General features: G+C 45.9%; 1 protein-coding gene and 1 long non-coding RNA gene across 3 annotated transcripts in view; one reads left to right on the top strand and one right to left on the bottom strand.

Annotated features, from left to right (window-relative positions):
• The window catches only part of LOC137423715 (actin-binding LIM protein 1-like), a 353,241-nt gene that overhangs the window by 152,818 nt on the left and 172,607 nt on the right, over positions 1–27,816 (bottom strand). For both annotated transcript variants that reach the window (XM_078773796.1, XM_068111161.2), the window contains exon 4: positions 13,735–13,844. In XM_078773796.1, the coding sequence (XP_078629922.1) occupies positions 13,735–13,844 (110 nt within the window). The remainder of the gene's footprint in view (positions 1–13,734; positions 13,845–27,816) is intronic.
• The window catches only part of LOC144891281 (uncharacterized), a 426,767-nt gene continuing 405,266 nt past the window's right edge, over positions 6,316–27,816 (top strand). Inside the window, exon 1 of the long non-coding RNA XR_013622794.1 lies at positions 6,316–8,666. This is a non-coding gene — a long non-coding RNA (uncharacterized LOC144891281). The remainder of the gene's footprint in view (positions 8,667–27,816) is intronic.

Genomic DNA, 27,816 nt, shown 5'->3' with positions numbered 1-27,816 from the left:
AATTTTTAAGATAAAATAAAATTGCCATAATATGAAGATCATCACATGTGGCCCTCTGCGGTCAAGGGGAATGCGGGAAGGGGGAGTCATAGGGGGGGATACAAATGGGGGGGGGGAAACCGGAAGGGGGGTGGAAGCGGAGGGGGGGGTTTGGGAGAGGGGTGTTTGGGGGGGGGGGAGGGAGAGGGGGCAAATTGTCCAAATAAAAACCTTGTGTGACATATTATGTGGACTCGTTGTTTAAAGTATGGAATGCCTGCTTCGTTTACACAAGAGTGGATCAAACGCTACCGGTAAGTCAATGAATGATTGTTCCGGATTTTCTAAACACTTGAGTTATAATCCAGCATTGCTTACAGGATTATTATAAGCCGTTAATATGCGGTGATTTTTGAATTTGGTCAGTAACGTTCTCAGTTCACGAGAGCGGTGTGATACGGTTTGATTGGCTGTCCAGCTTTGCCCACCCCACTTTGCATATACCCCGCCCACTTTGTATATAAGGGGATGTTGAGATGATTTTATCACTCTTGAGGAAGATTAACGGAGGAGTGTGGCTTTGTCACATGTTGTTAATCGAAACGTTGAGTCATTGTTTGTGCAATTAAAGGTTGGAGATCTTACCATGGAGTTATATATATATATATATATATATATATATATATATATATATATATATATATATATATATATATATATACACACTGCATATGTACTGTATATTCCAATTCTGATGTGTACCATACTCTGTGAAAGTGTCGGTACTGCTGAAGCAGTTTCTTGTTAAGGGTTATACTGGATGGTTTGCCATTACCTTCCCAGCATCAGTTAGGGAAGGAATTTCTAATTTGTTTCGGATGCCGGTGATAACTCACTTACTCTTCGTGAAGCACACTGCGGGATCTTTAATGTCCACCATCTAATGTCGGTAGATGCCCAGTCTAACATACATCTGAGGGATGGCACGCACATTGATGAGTCAAACTGTCAGTGAAACATCAGGATGGAGGTTTATAGCTGGGCCGAGATTCAAATCCTCAGAGGCGAGTGTGCGTACCTCCAGATCAGAGGATCCCAAACCCAGTGTCACAACCCAAATTTGAAACGCCCCCTCATAAACCAAAAATTTGAGGGAGTTTTTCACGAGTATTTTTTTCTGGTTGTTTTTCTCCAATAATTTTGTTCTTCACAAACTACATGACTGATATGCAACAAATTCGGTTGGTATGATACATTGGGAAAGCAAGGTCTCATGGGGTTGTGCTCCCCGTCCGGATGCGCCCCCTATTCGGCGATGAAAAGTGGTGTTTCACCTCAAAGTCAGGTAATATATTTTTAAATCTTCTTAGAGCCTGCCCCTGAGCCAAGGTGCACCTTGAGCTATCGACTGCCTGCCCTTCCTTGCCATCAATCCCTGGGTGAGTCAGTCTTGTCCCTGTTACGGACACGACTTAGATGTTGCTTGACCGAGCGGAATGGCCGCCGTGTTCGCACAAGTTACCCGATTACACTCGAACGTTGGCCGAATCGCGCTATGCTAAATCAATGAAGGAAAAGGACACAACGGCTGGGATTAAGGCAACGACACAAGGGGTACAGTTCTCAAGACCTCCGGAGGAGGATATAATATTGGTTATGCAGAACGGTTAGATTACACGGCAAGAGGTAAAGCACAGCAAGATGGACACTTAGACACAGTCTTATCTTAGCCCCGACAGACCACAGACAAACGGGACAAGACTGACTCACACAGGGATTGATGGCAAGGAAGGGCAGGCAGTCGATAGCTCAAGGTGCACCTTGGCTCAGGGGCAGAATCGACCCGGTCCGGTCTAGAGATGCGGGGAGGTATCGTCGCGCTGGAGGTGGCGTCCTTTTCTCTCCAAGCTGAGGCGCATCTGACGTCACCTCCGTCTTCCTGCGCATGCCCAGCGGGGAGTGACACGCCCTCGGCTCGTTAGCTCCGCCCAAGATGGAATCGGTCCGCCGCTTCTCATTGGGTGCGGGGGGTTACCGGGCTCCGCCCTTGACGAGGAGCTGACAGTGAGCCCCTGCGTGGTAACCCCGTCGGAGCACATGTTCAATGGCGGCTAACCAAGCCGGAGTGAGGACGCACACTCCCCGCGCCGCCGCCACGCCGCCGCCGCTGTTGTTGTTGTTGGTGTTGTTGTTCCATGAGGAAGAGATGCGGGGAGGTATTGGGAGGTCCTAAACTTACTAATGGTGCCATACAATCACATTCTGGTGCAACGAAGAGTCAGAATTAATGGAAACGAGTCCTTAACTGACATAGACTAAGAATAACTAGCAAGATGTCCGAAAGTTGTCTACGTGAGATGCGGTGAACCTGGGTACGACATTTAATGGGGGAAAAAGGGGAAGGTCGGGGCTACAGAGTGTTGTTTACAGACAATGGGACTAGGGAATGGGGGATTGGGGATAGTTGGGGAGTATTGGGGAAATAGGGGAATATTTACAAGCGGATATGGATGGAGGCCAAATCCCATATCCACAACAATATTTTAAAATCTTCTTAGAAATTGTGGGGAAATAACCATCAGTGCCCCATGGGCTATGTATTATCTTAGGTACCAGTACTAAGTAGGCACAGGTACCATTTGAGTTGCGAGGTTAATGTGATTTCATATTTCAGGACATGGACAAAACAGTTTGAGAACCACTGCTCTAGACCATCCTGTCAGCACATGTGTATATATATATATATATATATATATATATATATATATATATATATATATATATATATATATATATACATATATATATATATATACATATATATATATATATATATATATATATATATATATATATATATATATTGTTGTGGATATGAGAATGTTTTTTTATTTTGTTGTTGTGGTAAAATGTTGTTGTAAAAGGTTGTTGTAAAATATCACCCCTCCTCCCTCCGTTTGTGGTTGTATAAAGGTCAAAGGGCGTTTCCGTAGTTAGTCCATAAAACATACATGCAGGACACGATATATCCTTTCTTTTGACAGTTATATCCTTATTATGTGTATTAGCGTAAGGCTGTGTCTTCCATTAATTGAAATACTCCATTGCACCAGTGAAAGAGAATAGATCCCCTTTCCTTCCCATCCCCAAAATCTCCATCCCATATTACATCCCCTCTCGTCACCGCTGAGCCCTCGATTGCCCATATTACCTCCGATCCAATTGCCGCCATTGACCACGAGGCAGGGTTGGGGGAAGGAAGGCGTTTCCCCACCTCGTCAGAGAGGGGAGGAGTGAACCAGCCCCGCTCGACCAACCATGAGCCAGGGGTTTGGCTACAGAGGGCGGAGGAAGAGCGGCCGGGGAGGTTCGCAAAGGTTGAGGGGCGGGGGCCTATATAACCCAAGGCAGGGGTGTGGCCAAGAGAGATGCGTTTTTACAGAGGAGAGCAGAAGACAGAAAGGCCTGGAGTTGGACTTTGAGTTGGTCTGAGTTGGTTGGGAGTCGGTCGTCAAGTGCAGAGTGGTGAAGAGTCAGTCAGTAGAGGTGGTGGTCAAGTGGTTGCGTTGGTTGCGGTGAGGAGTCGGTGGTAAAGAGTGAGGGACCAAGAAAGAAAGAGAAAGAGTCCTGAAGCACGAGAGGAAGTTGTTGGACTGGGTGGGACTAAGGAAGGAGAGAGAACCCGTCACACCAATCCCCCAAGCTCCGCGTTGGCTCCACCAAGCTCCGCGTTGGCTCCACCAAGCGTTCAGCTCCACCAAGCTCCGCGTTGGCTCCACCAAGCGTTCAGCTCCACCAAGCTCCGCGTTGGCTCCACCAAGCGTTCACCTCCAGCCATCCACCTCCTGCAATTCCCCGCGTGAGTCCGTCTTTTGTTTGTTCTGTCCTGGGTTAATTAAGTCTGTATAAGCTAGTATTTTCCCTGTGTCACCTGCGTCTTATGTGTTGTAAATAAACCTTGATTGCTTTCTTTTTGCTTGTTTGTAAATAGCCAATAAATTCAGTCGTATTTCCAAACCTTTCTTTGCCTTCTTTTTCCTCTTTGCATTCGTCGCCTTTGTCTTTTCCCCATTGGGCAGCTACGGTGCGATACGGCCAAAGTCTGGGTGAATCGGGTGAGTTTGTTAGGTCGCGGTCTTACACCACCGCTCGGTCTATAACATCTAACCGCGATCTATAACAATTGGTGTCAGGAGTGGGATTCGAACCTGGGACTAAATTAATTTAGCCCAAATTTTGGACACCAATTGTGTTAGTACTATAACAATTGGTGTCGAGGAGTGAGATCGGACCCGGAGCGCGTTTACGCGCTCGAAATTATAAAGCCGAAATTTGTTAGTTGTATAAAAATCCGAATTTTGAAATCGCGCCATGGCTGTTCAAGGCGACGGGATGCCGGTGGGAGAGATAGACGGGGTAGAATCGACCCAGGACTTAGGAAAAAAAGTGGTGGAGGAGAGTAAAGAAGGTGTGGTTGTGGGGGTATCAGGTGCACAAAATGGCGCTCTCGCGCACGTGGTTACAGCGGCACCAAATTTTGCCGCGCCCATGACCGTACCACTACCAGCGGGCTTTGATGTGGGGGACTTCATGGCGCAATTCACCGAGATGCTGAGAATAGAGGGGGAGAGATTGAGTAATAAAATTGAAGCAACAATAAACGGAATGAGGGCCGATAGGGAGGAAAGGGAGCAGAGGGACAGAGACCGCAAGTTGGGCGAAAGGGTCCCAGGGGTGCACGACGAGGTAACGCGAGTCGAAAAGCGCTGGTTGAGCGAAGCGGAGAAAAGCACGGGTACAATGACGGGGGTAGAAATCGCGACACGGTGTTGGGAAAAGCCGGCGACCGCTGAGGTAGAGGAGGGTGTTTTATTAAAGCCAACGGTCGCCGAGGTGAATAAAGAAAAAGCAGTAGCGGGAATTAAAATTGAAGAGATGACGGAGGTAACCCGGGAATTGCAGGGAGAAATGGATTATGTACAAAGTCCCTGCTCACATCACGATGCTGTGCTTAACCCGAATGGAAGTTTGCAGGTTCGCATGGAGAAAAGCATCCCCCAGGTGAGTCGTGCTGTATATTGTGCTGGGAGATTTTGTAAGAGGATGTTTAGCGACAAAAGAATTTTCGCGCGCTTGGGATCGAGGAAGCACCCGGGCGTTGGTGAAGGGTCCCGAGTGAGTGGAAATGGCACGCGTGGGAGGAAAAAGTGTGCGTCGGCGAGTGGGTGTGTTATAAAGTGTGGGAGTGAAACCGAGTGCGAGCGAGAATGCACGTCGGTGTGTACGGGGTGTGACACAGGGAGTGAGAGCAATACGGAGTGCACGCCCATGGTGAGTGTTACGGAGGACGTAACGGAGGAGAGGTGTGGACCGAAGTGTGCGCAAGAGGTGTGGTGTGTAACAGAGAGAGCGTTGGTGGAATGTACGGACGGCGTTGGAACGCCAGGTTTTGTGAGGGTGAAAGGGGTAGCGTATGCTTGTAAGCATGCAAGTGAAGCGTCGATGGTAACCGGTTTAGTGGTTAGAGCGACGGATAGCCGATGCGAGCACTCGGTGCGAGGGGTGCTTGGTTGGGTGCGAGGCCCGGCGTCGATCGAAGCTGCGTCGTTTCTCTTCGAAGCGTCGTTGCCGATTCGGGCTTGGCCCCGCCCCACACGGTCGAGTCCGGGCTTTGTCGGGCGAGGCGACCGGTCCGGTTCGAGGGCGAGTGGGAGGAAGCGGAACGGTGCCCCCTCGTGGGGACGGGGTTCCGACCGGGGGAGATGGAGCCATCGGGCCCGGGACCGCAAGGTGCCGCGCCGAGATGGTGCGTGGAATCTCGGTCCAACCAAACCACCTCCCTTGAACCGAAAGCCGGACGGATTCAACCTGCAGGCAACCAAACCACCCGAATTCATTGCTCGGCTTTACGAAGCCGAGTTTAATGATGTCATGACGCACCGAGGCTAGGATATAGCGGACTGTGATGATGGTGATCGTGATAGTAATAGTGTTTTGGGCCCAAAATTAGAGAAAAACAAAATTTGATGATTGGCAAAGGATTGGCAGTAATGATTGGCAGATGATGAGTAGTGATTGGCAAATTTTTGATTGGTTGGAATTTAGGTGTACAAAATTGATAGTGAGAGACCCCCGATGTGGTGGGATGGCAAATCCACCATCCCTCACAGACGTGGGGCAAAGGAGCTATAGTTTATGGGGTGTATGGCAGTGAAAACTAGCCCGGGTGGGTTAGGTTATATTGTAGGGATCTAGAAGAGATTGACATTAGGTAACGTTAAGGTTAGTTAGTGACTGATACCTGTAGTGGGGACGCAGGTAGATTAGTGTGGATGATAATGACGTGGGAGCGCAATAGTTTAAAGGGACGACTGGGAAGCGCAAGTTTCAGAAGGGAGTAGTTAGCTGAGATGATGCCGTGTGTGTGAGGATTGAACAGGTGAGAATTGGACAGGTGTGATTGCACAGGTGTGCAACTGAACAGGTGTGTGGAGCAGTGTATGAGGGAGTAGTGGTGATTGTGTGTTGTGTTGACCAACTGGTCCAGGAAGAGGAGGAGGGTGCAGGTGGCACCAGGTAGGATTGCACAGGTGTGCAACAACAGGTGTATGTGGTTGTATGGAATAAATGGTATGGAGTAGTGGAATGGATGGTCGTGGAGTGAGTATGGTGGAAATTGTGGAGTGGAGTGGATGGTGCGAAGGTGTGAATGGGGGAAGAGTGGACCCCCATCACGGATACCCGGGGCGGGTAGTGTAAGTGTTAGGTAGAGGGTACAGGTAAATTGTGGTTGGATATTGGCATCTGTGGTGCGGGTGAAAGAATGGTCTGTGGATGGGTGCATTAGTGTTGTGGAAATGGCTGGGCGTGTAGCCTGTTAGTGTGTGTAGTTGGTTGGGCGCTCCACCACTGTGAGGATGTCGGCCAGGTGAGGCCGCAGGTGGGCTCTGGGAGCCGGTAGTAGTTGTTGTGGATGGGGCCCGAGGATCCGGAGGACGGACCCGGGTAGCCCAGTGCCAGAGGGCACCGAGTGGGGTGACAGAGCCAGGAGGGGCCTGCCCCAGTTAGATAGGTTAGGGTGAGGAGCTAGGTAAGCTCGGGTGGCAACTGCAGTGGTGGAGGTGTGCAGGTGGGTAGACCCACTGGGAGAGGTACACGCCACAGCCCAGAAATTGTGCGAGGGCACCGGGAGATGAATCGGGGGAGTGAGACCCCAAATTGAAAAGCACCACAGTTTGGCCAATGGGAATTGGTTTTTAGAACCCATAGTGTAAGAGGGCCAATGGTTTGGCCGGAGAAAGACCCCGGGTAGTGTAAAGTGTGTTAAAATCATTTAGAGGATAGTTAGGATGAAGGATCTCCTCGCACCATCTGCATCCACTCACCTGAGGTGACAGGTACTCCACACCATGCCATGTTTAATTATTTTTACTGTGCAAATGTTTGGAATGAGAGACGCATCATGACGTGGGTGTGACATTGTGCGTAATTCCATCTCTTCCTCCTTATGAGGATTGATGATGAATTGATGATGGCAAATTTTTGAAGTAGAGGGATTGTGGTGACGAATTTGGTATAGGGGAAATATGGGGAAGACGTGACAGTAGTGACGAATTGTTAATGTGTAGGTTTTGTACATATGGGGTAAGGGCAAGGGTGGGCTAGGTAACAGGGGGGTGACGTACGGTAGGGACGAGCTTTCTCACTTCGCCCTCCGTACGCATTTCGCCTTGCATTGCCTTATTGATGTGTACCCTTGTGACCTTACCCCTCGCTCAATTGTCTTTCTTTTGTCTCCCACATGACCTGTGCGCCGTTGGGCGCCGAGGGGAGCGTGCGTGGGTCGGCCATTGTGCGCCCGAAATTCCCAGAACCAGCTGTCTGCATCGATGCACCACATTATGGACCACATGCCTGTGGCCGAGCACCACTTATGGACCCCATGGGTTGGGGCATGGCCCCTCTGCTGGAACCGGCCAAGAGGGCCCGAAATCTTGCTGGCGGACCTTGGCCACAGGGCACCGATGCCCCACAGGTGAACCACACATAGTCGGCCCTGTGGGCCATAAATAAAATAAATAAGAAGGACACATTGGGCACACTTTATTGCAAATAGGCCGCCAGTAAGCAAAGCAAAAGAGAATGACAACATCTGGAAGACAAATAATAATAACCAGCAGAGGGAGCCGAAGAGCAAGAGACACCTGCAGGGTTAGGGGTTGTTTGGTTATTTTTATTCATGAACAGTGATGACTGTGCACCGATTGGTGCTTGAGGGTGCTTTGGTGCGTTTTTGGGTGCTTTAATGGTGCATTGATGCAGAACAGACTGTCTCCCCCCCAAGAAAGAACAATTACAGGTCCTGGGTTAGTTTTGTAAATAAAAATAGCGTCAGTGTAAATAATGCTTCCCACCGTCAGTGTATAGTTTGAAGACCATTCCGCAATTCGGTTAACTGTGGGCGTAAGTCTGTTAGGCAGGGTGCAATGGAGCAGCGGGACACATTTATTTATGTTTTAAAACTGTCGCACTCAGGGTCAGGTTAAAAGTAGAGGGAACTACACCTACGTGCCACACTAAGGTAAAAGTAATAGGCCCGGGACGTGCCTAAGGGGAGGAGGGTGCAGTGTTGTGGATATGAGAATGTTTTTTTATTTTGTTGTTGTGGTAAAATGTTGTTGTAAAAGGTTGTTGTAAAATATCACCCCTCCTCCCTCCGTTTGTGGTTGTATAAAGGTCAAAGGGCGTTTCCGTAGTTAGTCCATAAAACATACATGCAGGACACGATATATCCTTTCTTTTGACAGTTATATCCTTATTATGTGTATTAGCGTAAGGCTGTGTCTTCCATTAATTGAAATACTCCATTGCACCAGTGAAAGAGAATAGATCCCCTTTCCTTCCCATCCCCAAAATCTCCATCCCATATTACATCCCCTCTCGTCACCGCTGAGCCCTCGATTGCCCATATTACCTCCGATCCAATTGCCGCCATTGACCACGAGGCAGGGTTGGGGGAAGGAAGGCGTTTCCCCACCTCGTCAGAGAGGGGAGGAGTGAACCAGCCCCGCTCGACCAACCATGAGCCAGGGGTTTGGCTACAGAGGGCGGAGGAAGAGCGGCCGGGGAGGTTCGCAAAGGTTGAGGGGCGGGGGCCTATATAACCCAAGGCAGGGGTGTGGCCAAGAGAGATGCGTTTTTACAGAGGAGAGCAGAAGACAGAAAGGCCTGGAGTTGGACTTTGAGTTGGTCTGAGTTGGTTGGGAGTCGGTCGTCAAGTGCAGAGTGGTGAAGAGTCAGTCAGTAGAGGTGGTGGTCAAGTGGTTGCGTTGGTTGCGGTGAGGAGTCGGTGGTAAAGAGTGAGGGACCAAGAAAGAAAGAGAAAGAGTCCTGAAGCACGAGAGGAAGTTGTTGGACTGGGTGGGACTAAGGAAGGAGAGAGAACCCGTCACACCAATCCCCCAAGCTCCGCGTTGGCTCCACCAAGCTCCGCGTTGGCTCCACCAAGCGTTCAGCTCCACCAAGCTCCGCGTTGGCTCCACCAAGCGTTCAGCTCCACCAAGCTCCGCGTTGGCTCCACCAAGCGTTCACCTCCAGCCATCCACCTCCTGCAATTCCCCGCGTGAGTCCGTCTTTTGTTTGTTCTGTCCTGGGTTAATTAAGTCTGTATAAGCTAGTATTTTCCCTGTGTCACCTGCGTCTTATGTGTTGTAAATAAACCTTGATTGCTTTCTTTTTGCTTGTGTGTAAATAGCCAATAAATTCAGTCGTATTTCCAAACCTTTCTTTGCCTTCTTTTTCCTCTTTGCATTCGTCGCCTTTGTCTTTTCCCCATTGGGCAGCTACGGTGCGATACGGCCAAAGTCTGGGTGAATCGGGTGAGTTTGTTAGGTCGCGGTCTTACACCACCGCTCGGTCTATAACATCTAACCGCGATCTATAACAATATATATATACACAAAGAATTAAGTTAAGCACCCCTACACAAAGAATTAAGTTAAGCACCCCCTAATCCTGTCCTGAACCTGAACCCCCTCGAGCACGTTTGGGACATGTTGGGACGACAAATTGCGAAGATGGTCCCTCCAATAGCCAATCTGGATGAATTGGAACGTGCATTACATCGGGAATGGAACAACCTGCCACAGCAACGCATACGACGGCTTACAGGGTCTATGAGACGTAGGGTTGAGTCAGTGATCCGATCACGTGGGTCCTACACACGTTATTGACGCAAAGATCGCTAGAGGTCTTCTCAGAACAATGACTGTACGTTAGAAAACATAAACGTCATCCACACTGTCCGTGATGGACCTATAGCTCCATACTTAAATTGAGGTGAAAATATGCCTAAAATTCCCAAAAAATTCCACCTTAAATTATTCAGAATAAAATATTGAAAACGGCATGATTGTTATGTTTTTATGTGACCATAATATCACTTCTCCAGAAAATATAGCAATATCATGGGTATATTACACTGTTTTGATGACAACAAACTTGTAATGTGCGAGGTTGTAAAAAAACGGGGGGGGGTGCTTAACTTAATTCTTTGTGTATATATATATATATATATATATATATATATATATATATATATATATATATACACAGACTTGGCATTTAATATGGAATTTTTTTTTGTGGGGGTGAACTTACTTTTCAAGATGACTTAGAACCAAAAGTTCATTGGAATTATGTTGAAATTATTCCAGATTTTGTTAATGTGACCTTTAAAAGAAACAAAAACCACATTTGACATTTCGAAACAAATAAATTGATCCTTGAAAGTGATGTAAATTGATATCGAACTCAATTCACGGACAGTACTGTGTTAAACTTCTGTACGTTTTCCAGAAGTATCTCTTTATTTTGCACATTAGCCAAAAAATTTTTTAAACAAAAACTAAAGTTAAATTACGACTGGGATTACGGACAGTAAAATTACAGTTCAGCACTTCGTGTAACCCCCACGAGCATTCAGGAGAGCACGTACACGTTGAGGCATGCGGTTCACGAGATTTGCCAAGGTTTGGACAGGAATCGTTTGCCATGCAGTTACAATAGCCTGCTGCAATTCACGCACAGAGGCAGGCTGCTGGTCCAAGTTGTCGATTCGACGTGTTAATTCTGCCCACAAGTTCTCTATCGGATTCATATCCAGGGACATGGCAGGCCACTCCAATGCTCTACACCACTGTCAGCAAGAAAGTGCTGGATCATGCGAGCACGATGAGGCCGTGCATTGTCATCTTGGAAAACAAAGTTTCCTCGAAAGGCTGCACGAACAAATGGAAGCAATGTTTCTTCCAGAATGGCCCTGTGCTTGAACTGCTTCAGGTTTCCATTCAGAACAACCAGGTCAGTTTTGCCCACTGCATGAAAATCAGCCCAAACGGTCACCCCACCACCTCCAGCTTGGAATCTTCGTTGCACTATACAATCTTCGTTGTAGGCTTCATGCACTTGTCTGCACACTCGGACGCGGCCATATTGACGATAGACAAGAAATCTAGACTTGTTACTGAAGATCACGTGATTCCAGTGTCCTGGCTGCCATTGACGGTGCTCTCTGGCCCACTGCAATCAGCGCTGGCGGTGTTGTCTGGTCAGACGTGGCTTTCTCAGGGGACGCCTGGCACGATAGCTTGCTTGAACCAGTCGTTGGTTGACTAGCCTTCTGGATACAGGCACATTTGTCAGTTGCTGCCACTCAGCCCTAAGCTGATTAGCTGACTTGGTATGGCCATTGCGGACCAACTGGTGCAGCTGGCGATCATCCCTCCTTGTGGTTCTGCGGGGACCTCCTGACCTCGGTATTGGAGGAGGGACACCCCACTGAGCATTTCGTTTCAGGATCTTTGACATCTGACCTTGAGTGATGCCATACTGCCGAGCAATAGCACGCTGTTTCATGCCGGAATTTCGTAAAGCCACCACGAAATGACAAACAGCATTGTCGAGTTGACGGACCATCTCCAGGGGAAGCGGCAATAACTTTTGTAGACGTGCAGCAGTTGTTTTCCACTAATACAGAATGCAACAACCCTTATATACCCGATTGTGAGGCCAATCGTCAAATGTACCTGCCCGTACATTTTGTCATGCCACCTGTGATATAATCCTGTTATTGACTTCATGCTGCGACAGACAATCAGTGACATGGTTCTTTTAACAAAGAAATCACCGAAGCATAAAAGAAACTCACCAGATTGATATACCGAGTTCAGAAAGTAAACCCAAGTCAAGAAAAAAATATATTCCATATTAAATGCCAAGTCTGTGTGTGTGTATATATATATATATATATATATATATATATATATATATATATATATATATATATATATATATATATATATATATATATATATATATATATATATATATATACATATACATACATATATATATATATATATATATATACATACATACATACGAGTATATATACACATACGTACAAGTCGAACATATATGTGTACTATACACAATATGGTCTGAACCCCTCATTCGCTAGACCTCACCCCATGTGATTTTTTTATTGTGGGGCTTTTTTAAGGGCAAAGTTTACACAACTCAACCAGTGAATGTTCAAGACCAGAAAGAAGCAGCTTTTGGAGAAATTATGGTCGCAATGCGACAGAAAATGGTCTGGGACTATCGCCAAATGATGCACACTGCTTGAAAATGATGGAAATAACATCGAAATTTATAACTAATTTTGCAAACTTCTGAATTCAATAAAATTTTCCTACAAAAACTTGAATTATGTACCTATATCCTATAAACATTTTGTTCGATTTTGTTTCCTAGCAACAGAATTACAGGGGTTTTTTTTGTATACAGAATAGAGGCTCGTGTAAGAGGGTTCAAAACATAGAATAGATAAATGGCCCACCCTGCATATTTTTATGTAAAATCAGTTTGTATCATTCTGATGTCAAATAAAAAGTTACAACATAATAAAAACACCTTTCTGTTTCACCCTGAAAATCAGATTTTTTTGTTGAGTTCACAGAGCTGATTGGGTCGAGTGGAAACCCATTTGATTAACTTCTCAAAGTGGTTTAATTCCGAGTCTGATTTCACCAGGGGAGTGAACAGGTAACACCACCTCCATTATAAACAACTACTATTTGGATTATTTATGGTTAGATAATATATTATATGCACAAAAATACTATTTTCGTTGCACTATGTTGATTGGTGAATTCCGCCCCCCAGTGAATTTAAGTTTAAAAACTGTTTGATTGAATCAATGTTGCGGAGATGTTGCACAGGCTTGAAGGGACAAATGGCCTTCTCCTATGTCCTGTTCTTTGTTTATGCTTGTGCGAATCAGACACCCACTACGATACATCTGAGGAGGCAACTTAAAGGTGAGTACAATATAACATAGACCTATCCTGCCACCTTGGCCTTGTCCCTCTCCACCATTGTCACTCCCATGCTAATTTGAGACACTCATGGTGGAATGTAGAGGTCTACAAATGTGGTCAAATGGATCCTACAAATTTTTATCAATCCAACCTAAAAATAAATAATTTTCTAAATAAATTAATAAATAAACAAATTTCTCCATAAATAAATAAATAAAAGCATTAAAGCAACCAAAGATTGAAATTATACAATCCTCCCTCACATTGTAATTACATGCCAGCCAAAGCAGCAAACTTTACCAAGTCCACAGTGTGAATAATGATACATGTCGTATGTTGATTAGCATCATTAACATTGTGTAGAATTACTCACTGCTGGCAAGGCGTGAGTGCCGTAACAAGCTCGCTGATGGCTGTGCACACTCTTGGCAAACGCATGCCTTCCCATTGAAAGTGACCCTTGCACCAGATGGAAATGGCTGCCTGTTGTGGGAAGGGGAAGCAGGAAAAGGTTAAAGAGGTGTACATCAATGAGATCAGTTTTCTCCTGAATTTAGCTGTCTTGGTGAATCTATATACGTATATAAAACCGAAAAACACAGTCCAGGAAGCCATTGGTCCGATCGTCCGTCCGTTCCGCCGTCCAGCTGTGATTATGTGTCTATTAATTATGTACTGTTTGAACGCCGGTAGGTTCCTGTCTATTAATTATGTATGTCGATTAATTACGGATTGTTGGAATATACCTTTCGACCATTTAGACTGCCGGGTTCCCTTAGATCTTTGAAGACCCTTTAAGTCCCCCAAGACCCTTAAGACCACAAAGACCCAAAATACTCTGAAAACCCTGAAGACCCTTAAAGACTCAAAAGACCCAAAGGACGCAAAATAACCGGAAGATCCCCAAAAACTCAAAAGACTCAAAATACCCCAAAAACCCCAAATTCCTCAAAAACCCCTAAAGACCGTGGGGACCCAAAATATCCCAAAGACCCAAAATACCTAAAAGACCCTTAAATACAATGACGACCCAAAAGACCATGAAGACTTAAAAGACCCAAAAGATACGGAAGATCCGAAAGATCCAAAATAAGTTGAAGACCCTTAAAGACCCAGAATACCCCAAAGACCCAAAATATCCTGAAGACCCATGAAGACCCAAAATACCACGAAGAGCCAAAATACCACGAAGACCCAAAATACCACGAAGACCCAAAATACCCCAAAGACGCAAAAGATACAAAATACCCAAAAGTCCAAAAATACCCTGAAGACCTGTAAGACCCATTAGACCCATTAAACCCCAAGATCCTGAAGACTCTCAAGATCCTCAAGACCACTTTTACCTTTAAGACCCTTTCAATACTTGAGACACCTTGAGATCCCTTCACCCTTCCAACCTTTTATACTCTTTAAGCCTTTACACCCCTCAAGTCCCTTTCGACCCCTTAGATACCTCCCCTATGTCGACCTTATGTAGGGCACATACCTCTGCTAGGCTGAACAGTTTGTGTTTTGTATCCCACTGATAGGCCGGATCTGGATTCGGACCTGAACCAAAATCGAATCGGCTTGTTCTTGTCACCGAACCAACTCGTCCACAACTTTTATAAATATCATGTTATATATCCCTTATGGACCGATCTCTCAATGGTGAAGAATCACTTTAAAACACACCATGGCACACCTGAGCTCCTCACCACATACAAGGCTTTCATTTGCAGCTCAATGGAATACTGCTCTCCCCTCTGGGCTGGTGCTCCTGCCTCACACCCAGCTCGTCTTCACGCTGTTGAAACCAAAGCGTTCAGAATCATTGGAATCTCCCGCGATGAAGCTAACTCCGAGGGCCTTTCACTCACTCACCGCAGGCAGGTTGGTGGTCTTTCCGTCTTCTACCGATTCCTTTCCGGCCTTGCCCCCCCAGCTCTCTCTGGGCTCTGTCCCACAAATATTCCTACAGGTCGCACAAGATCTGCCTGCAACCCTCTTATGGTTAAACTGCCAAAATCAAGACTCTCTGCTCACCTTCACTCCTTCATTCCTCTTTTCTCCCACCTCTGGAACAAACTCCCTCACTCTCTTCAATCCCACTCCTCCCTCCAGGTCTTTAAAAAACAGCTGTTCACCACCATATCTTATCTACCCCCATCCAAAACCTTGATCTTTTCTACCCCCGCTAATTTCACCCCAAATCCACGTTTTTGAAATACCAACTTCTTTCCTGGAAGTCCTTGGTGTCCTTGTGTTTTATACTTCTCTCACCCCCCCCCCCTCCCCTTCCCACGCCTCCTCCCCCCAAGCCCTCTCCCTCCCACACATCTCCCGATGTCCCTGCTCTCAAATGGTGTGTTTGTGTGCTTCCCCTTCTCTCCCCATCTTGTCTACCGCTCCCTCTTTTCATATATTTTGTTTGTCTGTTTGATTTGTTTGTGTGATAAATGTTAGCTCTTTCACGAGCCTCGATTCTGTATACAAAAAAAAAAAAAATTCCCGTATACAACAACTTGCATTTTAAAGGCCATTTTCCCTGCGAGAGCGGGGGTTAGCCTTGCGGTCCCCATCACAATATTCTACATTTTGCCCTATTTTCTGCATCTCTCCTTGTTAACCCCCTTGCCCGCATTTCTTCTTCCACCATCTTTAGCCAAGTCTTTCTCGGTCTTCCCCGTCTTCTACTTCCTTCTACATTCATTTCCATCACTCTTCTCAACCAGTCACTTTCATCCTTCCTCAACACATGACCAAACCATCTCAACCTGTTCCTCTTCACAGCATCAATCACAGGCTCTATTCCCATCATCTTTCGCAATTCATCATTTGTCTTCCTCTCTCTCAACGATACTCCGCACATCCGTCGAACCATTCGCATTTCCACCCTTTCCAACCTTCGTTGCTGCTCTACGTTCATTACCCATGTCTCGCTCCCATAAATCATAACACTTCTCACACGTGCAGCATACAAATTTTCCCTTCAGCTTCAACAACACTCCCCTCATCATCAGCACGCCACTCAATTCCCGAAACTTCTTCCATGCACATCTCACTCGAGCAACCGTTGCCGAGTCTGATCCACCTTCTCCATTCAGCATGTCTCCGAGGTAGCAAAATGTTTTCACACCTTCCAGCTTCACACCGTCTCCAAGATCCAACTCAACATTTCCTCCATCTGCAGCTTCCTCTGTGCACACCTTACATTTGAATGTAGCTGCCACACTGGTTAATGACCCTCTCAGACCACTACATTTTTGATGAACCCACTCAGCGCACATTGTACACTGAATGGAGTTCACTCCGACACCCTTCCTACACACAGCACAGGGCCACTTCCCAGTTCTTTCCACCTCACCACATGCTTTACCACTTGCCATCACCTTCGTCTTTCCGATATTCACCTTCAGACCTTTTGTCTCCATACATTCCTTCCACGTGTTCATCTTTTCCTTCAGTCCATCCATACTTTCAGCAATCATCACCAGATCATCTGCATACAACAACTCCCACGGTAAACCCTCCTTTACGTTCTGAGCCAGCACCTCCATCACAGCTACAAATAGTAGTGGACTTAGTACCGACCCCTGATGCACTCCCACCTTCACCTCAAACTCACCACTGTTCCCGTCCTTCGTCCTTACAGCTGTGCGTGCTCTTCTGTACATTGCCATCACTACTCTGATCAACCATTCCTCCACTCCTAACTTCCTCAATGCCCATGTCAATACTTTGCGTGGAACCCGATCGAATGCTTTCTCCAGATCAACAAACCCAAGAAACAACTTCTTCCTCTTCTCCATGTACTTCTCCTGCAACTGCCTCACAATGAAAAGCGCGTCTGTCGTTCCTCTTCCTGGCATGAATCCAAACTGCATTTCGTCGATCTTCACTTTCTTCCTTATCCTCCTCTCCAACACCCTTTCAAATACCTTCATTCCATGCTCCAATAACTTTATCGCTCGGTACGAGCCACACTCCAGAGGGTCACCTTTCCCCTTGTATAGAGGGACGAGGGTACTCAGTCCCCAATCCACTGGAATGCGGCCTTCTTTCACCACCAGATTACAGATCTCTGTCATTCTCTTCACACCCCAACTTCCTGCTGCCTTCAACATATCTCCCACAACTCCCGTCGGCCCTCCTGCTTTTCTACCCTTCATTGCTTTTATCGCTTCCTCAACTTCCTTCTCAGTTATCTTCTCTGCCGGTCCTAAAACTGGGTTACTCTCTATGTTGCCATCCCATTCATTCTCTGTATTCAACAGCATTTCCATATATCTTTTCCATCTTCCTTTAATTCCATCTGGGTCGACAACGATTTGTCCCACTTCATCCTTCAAGCAACTCACCCCCATCACATCACACCTCTCTTTCGCTATCTGCTTTGCAATCCTGAATACTGCTTTCTGACCCTCTTCCGAATCCAAGCGTTCTCCGAACATTTTCCTACATGCCTCCTGCGCCTTTGCTACCTCTTTCTTTGCAGCCTTCCTGGCTGCCTTATAACTTTCATGCTCTGCTGTTTCTGCTCCTGTACCCTTCGCCTGCTGCCACTCCTTGAACTTCTTCCTCTTCTCGTCAATCCTCTTTCCAACTTCATCATCCCACCACCATGTTTCCAAGTGCCTCGATGGTCCTTTTGTCCATCCACATACCTCACCAACGGCTCCCAACAGACTAGCTTTCATTGACATCCAACCACTTTCTAGCTCAACCACATCATCCTCGACCCTACTCAGCCTCTCTTTTAATACCTCCCTTACTGTCACCTCTTTCAACCTCCACACCTTCATTCTCGGTTGGTACTTCACCCGCCGAGCTCTCCTCGCACCTTTCACCCTTACGTCGCAGACAACCAAGTGGTGCTGTGAAACAGCCTCCTCCCCCGGGATCACCTTTGTGTCCTGGAGGTGCCCCCTATCTCGCCTACGCACCATCAGGTAGTCAACGGTTGTCGTCGACCCACCTGACGTGTATGTAACAAGCTTATTATCCTCTTTCTGGAACTGAGTATTACAAATCAACAAATCAGCTCCATCAGCAAACTCCAAAATCCTTTCACTTTCTCCATTTCTCACACCATATCCGTAACCCCCATGAACTCCGTCAAAATCATCCATACTCCTTCCCACATGTCCATTTAGGTCTCCTCCTACCACAACAACTTCCTCATCTTTCACGTTTTCCATCAGCTTCTCTATCGCACACCAGAACTTGTCCTTCTCTTCATCGCTTCGACCAACCTGCGGAGCATATCCCGAGATGACGTTCACCAAGAGCTTTCCAATCATCATTTTCACCATCATCAACCTATCACTCACTCTACTCACACTCACCACACTGTCTACAAACTCCTCAGAAAACAGGACACCAACACCATTCACGCCCTCCAGGCACCCTTGCCACACAAACTTGTATTTCTGTCCCTGCCTACCCTTCACCATTCTCACACCACTTCCCTTCCATCTCGTCTCTTGCACACAACATATGTCCACTCTTCTTCTGACCAATACTTCCACCACTTCTCCTGATCTCCCTGTCATTGTCCCTACATTCCATGTCCCAAACCTCAGAAACCGATCTCCACTTCGGGCTGTACCCTGCCCACATGTAGTTGTAATTATCATGGTTCTCTTTTTTGAGGCAATGTTTTTATGGCCGGATGCCCTTCCTGACGCCAACCCTCTTAGTCGCCTCTTACGACACGCAGGGATACGGCGTACCTATTCTTATCCAGGGTACACACTGGGAAACGTTTAAAACATGGGAATTCTGGGGGGTGGGGAGGGCGGCGTCAGCATCACGGCTGCGGTTTAAACATATTTAAATAAATATTTAAACAAAACCATGAAAAACAATCTGGGAAAAGTCTCTAAGTGAGAACGTGGATTTGAGAAAGCAGGAGCAGAGGTGAAAGAAAAACGAGATAGATATAGGGGGCGGGGCACAAGTCGAGACGAGGAGGCCGCACGAGACACCAGGCCGCACGAGACACCAGGCCGCACAAGGCGCACGAGGCGCGAACAAAGAAACGCATAATTACACACAAATTTGCAACAACTACAAAACCAAAACCAAATAGAAACACACAATAACACATACACAACAAAATACGCAGCGGAAATTTGACAAAGAAACGAACGGGAAAACACTCAAACTTTGATGCCGTGGAGAGATCGAAGCGAGCCCCGTCGCTCGAGTGACCGGAAGTCTCCCGTATACAAATCCATATTCTGATCTTCAGCAAAATCGAATCGATTCGTCCTTGTCAGACACCCAACCTCTCCAGCAAGTTTCGTCCAAAATCCGTCCACAACCTTTTGAGATATCCTGCTATGTATCGTTTTTGGCTCGATCTCCTCATGGTGAAGAATCACTTTAAAAATTCTACTTGCCGGATCTGCATCCGGATCTTCACCAAAATCTAATCATTTCGGCCTTGTGACATACACTACCTCTCTGCCAAATTTTGTCCGAATCCGCTCACAACTTTTTGAGATATCTTGTTCACAGACAAACAAACAAACAAACAGACAGACAAACAGACAGACAGACAGACAGAAACAGACAAACAAGACAGACAGGGGTGAAAACATAACCTCCATCCACCTTCGGTGATGGAGAGAATAAATAATATCACCAATTACAAATAAATTTGTACAAAAGAAATGTTTGTATTATAATTGGTGTAAATCATGACAACAATGCAACTCAAGATCAGTCAGTTCATTATCCTCAGTTTGAACAAGCCCGTGCCTCTGCGGCGACGTGTGGTGAGGCGAGCCACGCTAGTAAGAACATGAAAGCATTTGATGTGAACTTGCATATCACAGGTTTGCAGGCTTTCCATCATCCTGGATTTTTTTTTTTGAATACAAGATCAAGGCTTGTGAAAAAGCAAGAACACTGAGTGGATCAGGATGCAACAGAACAAAAGGAACAGCACAAATAGGAGTTTCGGTTAAATGCATCAGCAAAGGGGTTGAAAGACAAAAAAGGGAGACAAATACATATTTTTTTATACTTTTTTTTTAAGTTGAAGGCTCCAGGCATGGACTATATAGCCCTCATCGAGGCTGGGCCTTAAATAAAAGAGAAAAAAAGTGTTTGATGAAAAGTGTATGATGTTTGTTAGCAAGAAACAGAGATTGAAGGTAGCCCGGTGGCTATAGTTTGAGTGAGATAAAAAGTAAGACCAGAAATCCTGACATGGAGAGTGTAAGATGGTTCCGGGCACCACTTTAACGCTCCTAAGTCAGAACGGCAGTACTACCCTGGGCGGTTGCTGTCTACAACATACAACATTAAAAAGGTTGGGCTAACGCGCGCGCGCGCACACACACACACACGCGCGCACGCACACACACACACACACACACACACACACACACACATCTCGTTTTTTCATTTCTGTTCCTCACAATTCTATCTCTCTCTTTTATTCACAGACACACACACACACACACACACACACACACACACACACACACACACACACACACACACACGGACATACTGACGAGACAAACACTTAACACAGTCACTGTGCTTGGGGAAGTGCTGTCACGACCGTCACTTCCCTGGATACTCTGGGTACCAGTGACGTCACAATAATGGCGTCGCTTTTCTCACCATACTCAGCGGGGAATTTCCTCAAGAGGAATTTCCTCCTCCCCATGGATGCCAACCAATGGTGAATGTCTGTTTTTTTTTTTGTTTTTTTTTTGTATACAAGATCGAGGCTTGTGAAAGAGCTAACATTAATCGCACAAAAAGTCAAACAGACACATAAAACACAAAATAAGGGGAGCGGTAGACAAGATGGGGAGAGAGGGGGAAGGACACAAAACAACATTTGAGAGCAGGGACATCGAGAGAACTGTGGGAGGGAGAGGGCTTGGGGGGAGGTGGGAGAGGTATAAAACATATGGACACTGCAAGGACTTCCACGAAAGAAGTTCGAATTTCAAAAAAGTGTATCTGGGGTGAATTAGCGGGGGTAGAAAAGATCAAGTTTTTGGATGGGGGAAGATAAGAGATGGTGGTGAACAGCTGTTTTAAAGACCTGGAGGGAGGAGTGGGATTGAAGAGAGTGGGGGAGTTTGTTCCAGAGGTGGGAGAAAAGAGGAATGAAAGAGCGAAAAGAGCTGTGCTCTACTACTGTTCTAATGAAAGAGCTGTGCTCTACTACTGTTCTAATGAAAGAGCTGTGCTCTACTACTGTTCTAATGAAAGAGCTGTGCTCTACCCTTTTCAAGCAAGGAAGCAGCACGTACCATTTTTAGTCTTTGGTATGACTTGAACCGCTCCAAATAGAATCGGTGCTTTTTAGGAGACACCATCTCCTTACTGGATGACCGTGGACCCCCTACTGGAGCTCATCCGCCCTTTGCCAGGTGTTGGTGTTGGTTTTGGTCCTGGCAGGGTATCACAGTCACCCTCCCCGCTAGCAAAGCCAGTGAGGGGTGTCGGTTTAGTTGCCAACACCCCATTACATGTTACCAGTGGCAGTCCCAAAAGACTGGCCCTGCAGATATCTGGGCGGGGCAGGGAGGGGTAGGAGGGGGTAGAGTGGGGAGGGTTGGGAGGTTAGTGACAAATTACGGAAAGAGCAGAGGGTGCAAGACCAGAAAGGAGGCAGTAGAAAACAGAGAGACAACCGACCTATCTGCGATGCAAAACCGATAGGCCCGTCGACTCAGCTTCACCGCTTGAAGGCCAGATGGAAGAACAAGCACCGAAACGGAATAAATTCAGCAAAATTAATTTATATGTTTTCACACATTGCTCTATTAAATTGCCAAGAAATTTGACAAAACCCGTTTTAAATTCAATTCACACGTGATGTACGTTTAACGGAAATGTTATAATTTGATAGTCAGCACTGTGGAGACATTCCTTTCACACTTGCCTCATTACTGTCGAACTTCACTGCACAAAATGTTCCAAACAAAGGCAAATTAATTTCCTTTTGCAAGATCTTTGATGACAATAATTTTGTGTTTCGCAAGAAGTGAGATGAGCTGAGACAAATCAAGCTAGATATCAAGAAACTGGACATCCTCCATTGTGCCAAGTACTTTCTTCATAAATCTGAACCATACAAAGCCTTGGTGCGTAGATCGATGGAATAATGGCCTGTCCGAATGGCCGGTGACCCTTCTTCACACCTGCCTTTCCTGCATGCAGTGAAATTGAAAATTTTCAGCATCATTGACATCCTCCACAAAGCAGACAGGTTGGTGGCTTGTTTTCTGACCACCTCTCCTCAGGTCTTGCTCCCTCTACTCTTTCATCTTCCTGTCCCTCTCCCGTCCCTCTCCAGGTCTTGAACGTTCTTCCTTGAACCCCTTCCATGTCAATATCCCAAAATCCAGGTTCATTGCTCACCTCTATTCCTTTGGTCCTCTCCTCTTTCCTCAATCTGTTCAATCCCAATCTTCCTTCCAAGGCTTCAAAGTTGGAGGTTTACCATCATATCATTTCATCCTCCATCCTTACCCATGATATTGTTACGGAACCCAACGTCGGCCTATGGTTCCCCTTCGAGGGGGGATTAAGCCCCTCGTCTGTTACGGACCGACGTGGTCCCGGGGGTATGACGCCACGCCCGGTCGGCGCTGGATAGGGTTTTAGGCCCACAAGTCCTATGACCTAAATACCAGCGCTTCCCGGTACGCGAAGGAACACCCCCCGCTCACGGCTGCAGCGTAATGGATGTTGCGCCGAGCGAAGCAAACCGCGGCGTGAGCCATTTACCAAGACTAGACCCGATCCTGAAACGTTGGCCAAATCGTGCCACAGATATTCAATGAGGGAAAAGACAAAGACGACACGGATGTGAAGAAGAGGAAGACGAAGGCAAAAAGGTTTGAAATACGACTATTATTTATTACTATTTACAGGACCAAAATAACCAAGGAAGAAGGAAAGATAATAAAATAAAGACAGAAGGAATCAAGGAGACACAGTGCAATGCTAGCTTACCTACAGTCTTAATTAATACCCAGGACAGAACAAACAAAAGGCAGACTCACACGAATGGGGAATGGAGACAGGAGTGAATGGCTGGACCGGGAGGAAGGTTCAGCTCGGACCAGAGGACGGCCGGGCCGGGAGGGAGCAGCCGCCGCCCTTCCTCAACAGCAACGCTGCCGTCAACGCTCAAGCTGCGGCGGTCAAAGCTGCGATGGTTCCAGCTGCTGCGGTTCAAGCTGCTGTGGTTCAAAGCTGCTGTGGTTCAAAGCTGCTGTGGTTCAAAGCTGCTGTGGTTCAAAGCTGCTGTGGGGCATCCCTCTCTCCTCTCCTGGATCACGCAGCTTGGTGTCTCTCTCTGAAGCTCCTTTTTGTGTAACTCTTAGAACTCAATGGTTCGCTCTCCGTGCTTTCTCAGGACTCCCCCTTCGAGGGCTTCCGCGCGCGCTTTTTATCTCCCTCGGGCGATCAAGCTGCCGGCCTCCAGGACACGCCCATCGGTGAGGTCGCCTCGGCCCTGATTGGTGGGCACGGGCTCTCTGGCTCCACCCTTGATGACGATCAGCGGGCCACGCCCTGGATTCGGCGGCTCCTCCCCCTTCTTCTCCGAGCCCACCTCGTGGCTAATGGAGTCGCGGTGAAAATCGCCCAGCAGCTGCGGCGAATGCAGTTGGCAATCGAGGCTTTGGGAATGGGGCTTTGGGAATGAAAGGGGATCTATCTATTTGAATTCGGTGCAATGGAGTGTCAATTAATGGAAGACAAAGCCTTAGCCTAATACACAGAATAAGGAAATAACTACCAACAAGCAGGGAATCTATGATTGGCTAAACGTGATTGTATATGACCTAACTACGGGACGCCCTTTGACCTTTATACACAACAACTGGAGGAAGGAGGGTCCACAATAAAACAATTAAAAAAACACAATCCTCATATCCACAACAATATTTTATACCCTCGATAACCCGACAATGATCTTCACATTGGACTTCCCATCTACAACCACCATCACTCTTTCATAAGGCAACATTGTGTACCCATAAAACACACCAACATTGATGCGATGAAACTCACAACACACAGTACTTTGCTAATTGTTGACGGAAATTACCTTGTATTAGGAAGCAAATAGTTATTTCGAAGTTTCAGTGGAATCTCAACTTAGTGATAACACATCTCGGGGCAAGAATAGAGAATTTGGCCAAGATGGCCTGCGCTTTATCTAAATGTATCATCAGATGTTTTCAACTAATTTATCATGGCATTCAATGGTAACAAGAAAGTTTGCAAGCTAAAGTAACCCCTCTTGCACCCTTCAAAAGGGTATACAACATGATGCAACACCGTGCATATACATATATACACATACACATACACACACACACACACACACGGTAAATCCTCACGTTTAAGGTGCACCGGTGTATAAGGCGCACCCGTGTACAAGGCGCACCGGTGTACAAGGCGCACCGGTGTACAAGGCGCACCGGTGTAGAAGGCGCACCGGTGTAGAAGGCGCACCGGTGTAGAAGGCGCACCTGTGTATAAGGTGCACCTGTGTATAAGGTGCAGCAGTGTACAAGGCGCACCAGTGTACAAGGCGCACCAGTGTATAAGGCGCACCCGTGTATAAGGCGCACCCGTGTATAAGGCGCACCCGTGTACAAGGCGCTCCCGTGTACAAGGCGCACCCGTGTATATGGCGCACCCGTGTATATGGCGCACCCGTGTATATGGCGCACCCGTGTATATGGCGCACCCGTGTACAAGACGCACCTGTGTATAAGGTACACCGGTGAATAAGGTGCATCTGTGTACAAGGCGCACCTGTGTATAAGGTGCACTCATGTACAAGGCGCACCCGTGTATTAGATGCATGGTTGATTTGTCCCACACCCCACCACAAAAATGTATACCTTTATACAAGACTAATACACTGCACATAGGTTGCATCATCTTTAGCTTAGACGTCTAATATATCAGGAAATCTCGATCAAAAAGAAGAAAAGTTTGTCACAATTTTTTTTTTAAACCATTAATGAATGTTTCATTTTCATACTTTTTACTGTGTTGAAACAGGTACAAGAAACATTGCACAGCCACATGTGTCCATCCATCAGCTCTATTTATCTGACGCTGCACTGGTCATGAAGCTGTTGGAGGAGAGAAGAGGAAGAGGAAGATGTAAATATGCGTGTTTGGCGTTTATGTCTTCTTTTTCAAAAATTTGCTCTTGAAATCATGTAGATCTCAAAAGAGTTGTCTGGGTTTCTTTTGTTTGTCTCGTCTAATGAATTAGCTATATACTTTTTAAAGAGGCACGTGTTCTTCGTTTAGTCATTTTGCCATGATTGAGCAATCGTGCACATTGGACCAATCTGTGGAGAATAAAATATTATAATCAACATCGTCATTAGCGGGGATGATTAAGATTTCCCCCCTGAGCATGGAACGGATCTTCCTGTCTGGTGGCCCCGTGGTTAAATTCAATGCACTGGTTATTCGTGAGGCCTTTAGGCCTAGTTAAAGGCAATATTTTAATTCACGTGCCTCAATTTATCCTAATCTGTCTTTCAGGTAACCCCCACTTCCTGAGAAACCAATAAACCACCTCCCTAAGAACCCTATCATATGCTTTATCGAGACTCACAAACTCACAAAACAACTTGCTATTCCCTTCAAAAAGTTTCTCCCATCTCTACTTAACCTTTTGAATCCTGATCTCCTTGGACTTTCGGCCCCCCACCATGGTCTCCCTGGAGAAAAATGAACGAAAAGTTTTAAATTTGTAATATTTCAGTTTTCTGCCAGTAAAATGTTTTTCTAGCCCTGTAATTACAAATTGTATATATATATATATATATATATATATATATATATATATATATATATATATATATATATATATATATATATATAATATATATGTATGTATGTATGTATGTATGTATGTATGTATGTATGTATGTATGTATGTATGTATGTATATATATATATATATATATATATATATATATATATATATATATATATATATATATATATATATATATGTTTTATTTATTTATTTATTTTTAAAGAAAATGTGGCAGCCGGTAGACTGACCGCCAGGGTATATAGAGGTTTGAATAGCGGCAGGTCTACCAGCCACTTGGGTTCAAAGGGTTAAGAATGAAGATAAGTACCTCTCCTGCCAATCCTTTGGTATAGGTATCCTTACCTCCTTCCAGATGTTAACCTACAACTGCCAAAGTTAGTATGCTCCTCCATCCCTTAATCCCTTGATCATCCCTACCATCACTCTGATGATCCATTAGCTTTCCCTATCTTCATTTTCCCTCGATCTGCCACAACATCTTCCCTTGCAGATATCCAGATATTGCACCTTGCTGATCTCTCCTAATACATCTCTCCGTGCAATTCCACACATTTAGCAGTTCCTTAAAATATTCCTTTCATTTACCAACAATGTCCTTCTCTTGATTAAGAATCTCTCCTCCACAGGTCCTAATCCCCTTAATGTCTCAATTATCCCTTGAAACCCTTTCCCTGCTGTCATCCCCATTATAAATAATACTTCCACCTTCTTCCCAGTCTAGCTTATCAAATGAACCTCAACACGCCATTTTGATCCTCCACTGGTGCACCTCCACTGGTGCTCCATTTTGATCCTCCACTGGTGCACCTCCGCTGGTGCTCCATTTTGATCCTCTCTCCTTCCATTTTCGCACACACCTTAGCTGCTGCTCCCAGCAAGGCCTCCTTCATGTTCTTCCACTCCTTTCCCTGTAGCTGAGTTATTGTCCTACTAACCACTTCCTTGATTCTGCTGCTTGACCTTCTAAATATATTATATAACAGAAGATACTGGGCGAGTTGGCCTCACGATGAAGACACTCGACTGTCATCCGAAAACTTGCTCGTCAAATTGCAGCTAAAGATCGTCTAATTAAAGGAAAAATTAAGTTTAAACTTTGAGGGTTACGAAAGGCAATCATCATTTGGTGAATTTGTTTTCCATATTTTCACCCCCACACGTTTGTGTTTATTTGTGCATCTGCTTTGTAATGCCAAAATGTTTGTAAAGGCCATTTCTAGTGCAATATGCATTGCTAATGTCCCATGAATCTTCGTTCCAGTAAAGAACGGCCTTCCAAAGCAAGAGCGTGTGGATTTACTCTCAGACCCGAGATCGGAATTGCTAGTGTAAAATGGAAAGCATTTTAATGACGTTGGTGTGACTAATATGTTTATCCTCCATCTGTGCAACTCTTAATAGCTGTAAAGTACAAATAGAAAAAGCAATCAGCGATTGCAGACCCTTGCTAGGACGTGTTTTCAGTCATTTTTAAGGCGTTTGTGGTAAAACAAATATGGAGGCCGACCAACGTGACCGATGACGTCATCATTTTTTTCTCCACCAATTTATCCCTAAATGATGCTCAAGAAATTTCATCTTGATCGGATAAAGTTTTGTACTTGT

This window comes from Myxine glutinosa, chromosome 3 (assembly GCF_964187855.1).
Source record: "Myxine glutinosa chromosome 3, kmMyxGlut1.1, whole genome shotgun sequence".
Taxonomy (NCBI): Eukaryota; Metazoa; Chordata; class Myxini; order Myxiniformes; family Myxinidae; genus Myxine; species Myxine glutinosa.
This window is presented reverse-complemented; position numbering and strand designations above follow the sequence as displayed.